This window comes from Theobroma cacao, chromosome 9 (assembly GCF_000208745.1).
Source record: "Theobroma cacao cultivar B97-61/B2 chromosome 9, Criollo_cocoa_genome_V2, whole genome shotgun sequence".
In the NCBI taxonomy this organism is placed as follows: domain Eukaryota; kingdom Viridiplantae; phylum Streptophyta; class Magnoliopsida; order Malvales; family Malvaceae; genus Theobroma; species Theobroma cacao.
In genome coordinates this window covers 35,196,380-35,200,216 of record NC_030858.1, presented here as the reverse complement: position 1 = coordinate 35,200,216, position 3,837 = coordinate 35,196,380, and the positions used below count along the sequence as shown (strand labels likewise).

The window sequence follows — 3,837 nt, the reverse complement described above, 5'->3', positions numbered from 1 at the left end:
GGGGGGGGGGTGGTGGTGGGTGGGGGTGGGGGTGTGGGGAGGGGTTTTAGAAGGCCATGGGAGGATATGGACTAACAGATATCATGTTTTTAGATTTTGATAAATTTGCAACTGCTAGAAGAACTAGTAAGCCATCACAGATGGAGTCTTGAAATGTTTAAATTACTTAAATGCCTATGGCTTGGCAATGGATATGGTATATATATCTATCTGCTTTCTATTGGACATAATTTTGTCATTTGCTGTGTGCCAATTCAGAGCCTTAACATCTAATCTGAGACCAATATCCAGGAGTTTGTCCCCAAGCCTTTGTAACATAGGGAAAGAGATGTTTAACTCATGTTTGGAGGCTTAAAAGCTAATGTTGGACTAAGTGATCTTACAGTGCTGATATCAGTTGGGCATTCTCCTGTTGTGACTTTTAAACTCTGACAATCTTTGACATGCCTGGCCGATATTCTTCCCAGCATAACATATGTTCTTCATATAAAAGCTGATACATTTCAAACATTTATTGAATTCTTAGCTCCCTCGCATGTTCACTTGTATTGGTAATATGTGTGCAGGTGTCGTCGGCTTGACTCCAATATAAATCTTGCAATGATAAAAGTGCAGTCCGTGCTATTTGTCACTTGCTTTTGCCAACTTCTGTTACATAGCCGCATGTTACTTTCAAGGTTGAGAGTGTAATATGAGACCTTGATCTTTGTCTGTTATGATTCCCTACACAATAAAAACTTAACTTGCATGGTTTGTGAATGTAGCAGCGAACTTGCTTTTTGAGTTGCTAATTCCATCTTTTCACAGATTTTTCAATATGAGAATGAAACTTTATGCTGCTGGCTACAGAAATTTTTGATGCCATGCGGCGGCCAGTTGTGTCTCTGGCTGTCTGCCAGTAGAAACCAGTAAATCTGCTAGGACACTAATCAAACTCTTGGACCCAAGAAATACCAGCTACATTCTTGTTTCAACGTTGGGCCTTAGCCTCTAAGCCTCTCGGCCGTAGCTTTCACTACATAGACCAACGTGCCCCCTGCCCTCAAGGCATCCTGAACCATGAACCATTGAGCTAATAGCTCGTCGTATGGGCCTCCGCCTGGTGGTTCTTAGCTGAAGCCCAACCACCCCCACATATAACAGCAAATCGATTCTTTTACCATAGCATTAAACCTACCTGGTACTTCCAATTTATTGATCTTATAAAATTGGTTAAGATTACATTACTTTCACAAGTTGTACAAAGTGTTGCCTTTCTATTTAAGTTAGAAGCACCATCCAGTATTTTGCGCCGAAACTATGAAAGAATAAAGAAAAATCTTAATCAACAAGCAGATGAGCCACTGAAGCAACCTGCTTTTTCAGTTGGTAAGTAACCATTAATACATGTATATATGTATATATACATACAAAATACGAAAATATCTTTCCTGAAACGGTTCTCCCTTTGAACAGTAATCTTCTTCACAAAGTGGAACAAGTAATAGTAATTAGTTTGACTGGTGCACCAAAGGAAACAAGTGGGATTATGTTCATGTCACATCTGTTAGTTGCTGATTGGAATTTTCTATTAGCACTAGACTTTAATTCTACTTCTTTTTTGCAATACATAAAACCCATTATTAAGTTAATTTAAGCATGTCAACTAACCTAAGCAGATCAAATATAAACTTCAATCAGGTTTTTAAGGGTTGTGGAAGAAGGATTATTGCTTAATTATTGTAAGATATATATCATTCAATAAGTTTGATCACCATAATATATAAGATTTATTTTTTAAAAATATATTTTATGGTTAAATAATGGGAGGAAGAAAGGTACTTAATTACTTGTATTCATAAAATCAAGTTCCACAATCTCATACAAGCTTTTTATTATATGACAAATTACTTGCAAAAATGAGTAGGTTGGTCACTCAATCATTCATTGAAATCATTAATCGTTAGGTTGAAATTAAGGAACAAAGAGTGTCAGTAGGTCGGCGACCTAATCAAACTCAAATTAAACAGATATGAAAAAGGAACATGCCTTTTTTTTTGTTGTCTGTCAGGTTTTGATTGGAACAGCTAATGTATAGAGATACTGCAATGAAGGCCGCTGGGGGCAAGTATACGGCAGCAATCTATTGAGTTAAGATTTGTTAGCTTTGATTTAATGCTTGATCGAGAGTTAAATCACGAGGCAATTGTGAGATGCAAAGTAGAAATTAACAAGTGAAAAGAGTAGTCGTGGAAGCCTATATCAATGGATTTATGTGTATAGAGTTGGCATAAAGTCAATTGTCCTTAAAAGCTAGTATAAGGATTTGATGGCTACCGCTGTCCTCGTTTTTCTTCCTTGTGCCATTACTTACAACTTCCCAAAGTGGTACTCCTACGCATCATCATCTGCTACTAAAAGCCATCACTGACACTGCCACTACCCACCATTACCTTTATGTCAACATGAAAGTGCAAGATAAACTCACAAATTTTATAGGATTCGGCATGCAAAACTCTCTCTTCTGCTGCTGTTGTTAGCTATCTGGATTCATGCTCCATTTATTCATGGCTATTATCAGTGTGTATCTAATATATATATATATAAGTAGCAAAGTTGACAGATGAATACAGTCTGTGGTTTGGCCCTAAACTGTTGACATGGTTTGTAAGTCTCTCAGCTTCACTATACGCTTAAATTAGAGATAGTTGACGCACTCAGGATAATGCAAGTGGGGTTGCTCCTACCAAAAAAAAAAGGCGATTGACTCCTTCTGCATTGCTTGCTTTTGGGTTTCTGCAGATAGCGATATTTACTTTTGTACTACTTTTTGGTCCAAGCCAGAAGCTAAATCCTTACTCATCCCACGCCTCAAATGTCTCTATCACCACACCAAGATGATTTCTAACATGAATATATATTGGTGTGAACTGCGAGTAAATACAAATAAATAAGAAATAGATGTTTCAAGGATCTGACTTGAACTACACTATAATAATATACTGTTAGATGAGAAGGAAAGGTGCCTTGCACAATACTCCAACCCTGCATTAAGTAGACTTGGGGGAATGCTTTTGAGTGAAGTTTAAACAGATCAAAGTAGCACTGGAAACAATGGAAGGAAAATCATGGGAAAATTTTCAGATGACATCAGGCATATGGACCAGCAGTTATGCAAAAAGTAACCTAATTCATCAAATTAATCCAAGTGCAGGCAAGAATTAGTTATCCCAGCTAGCAAACAAAGTAGTAATGATACCGAAGAGTCTTTATAATAAAATTCTTGTAACAACCGGTTTGGACCAGGCATCCCTATCTTCTCCTTGTAGCATGAGCTGGATTAATGCTTTATTACACTTGGTTTGGTAATTTGTTTGCTAATGTCTACTCAGTTTCTGGGTTTTTCGTAAGAAGCAAAAGATTAAAGAAATCCCAAATTTGTTGTTGAATTTTTATAAGAACAAGAGCATCCACTGTATTTGGCTCAACCAACCTTACAGCTTTTTCCTTTTGATCTCCCCAGTTTTTGAGGGGTTTTGGTCATCCACCATTGCTAGACATAAATGCCATGCTGACTTCTAGATACTTTACTCAAGGGATTTTTCTTATGTTCTTACCAGTTCCAATTCCAAAGGGAGTTGGTCCACTGACAACCAAGAAAAATAAAAAAGAATAAAGGACAAGCCAGCTTAATTTGTTTGTTCACTGACAGCCAAAAAACATATAAAACAAAAACACTTACATCTGTTTGTTTGTTTAATCAAATAGTTTAATTTGAGGTTGAGCTGCAACTTGCAAGTTGCAACTAACATGCTTCCATGAGTCACACCCCATGACTTGTGGCTCAGCCTCTTCCTG

General features: G+C 37.3%; 1 protein-coding gene across 1 annotated transcript in view; it reads left to right on the top strand.

The window, feature by feature from the left end:
* LOC18590466 (superoxide dismutase [Cu-Zn], chloroplastic) overlaps nucleotides 1-816 on the top strand; it is a 3,484-nt gene extending 2,668 nt beyond the window's left edge. Inside the window, exon 8 of the mRNA XM_007016002.2 lies at nucleotides 567-816. Coding sequence (XP_007016064.2) covers nucleotides 567-592 — 26 coding nt within the window. The 3' untranslated portion in view covers nucleotides 593-816. The remainder of the gene's footprint in view (nucleotides 1-566) is intronic.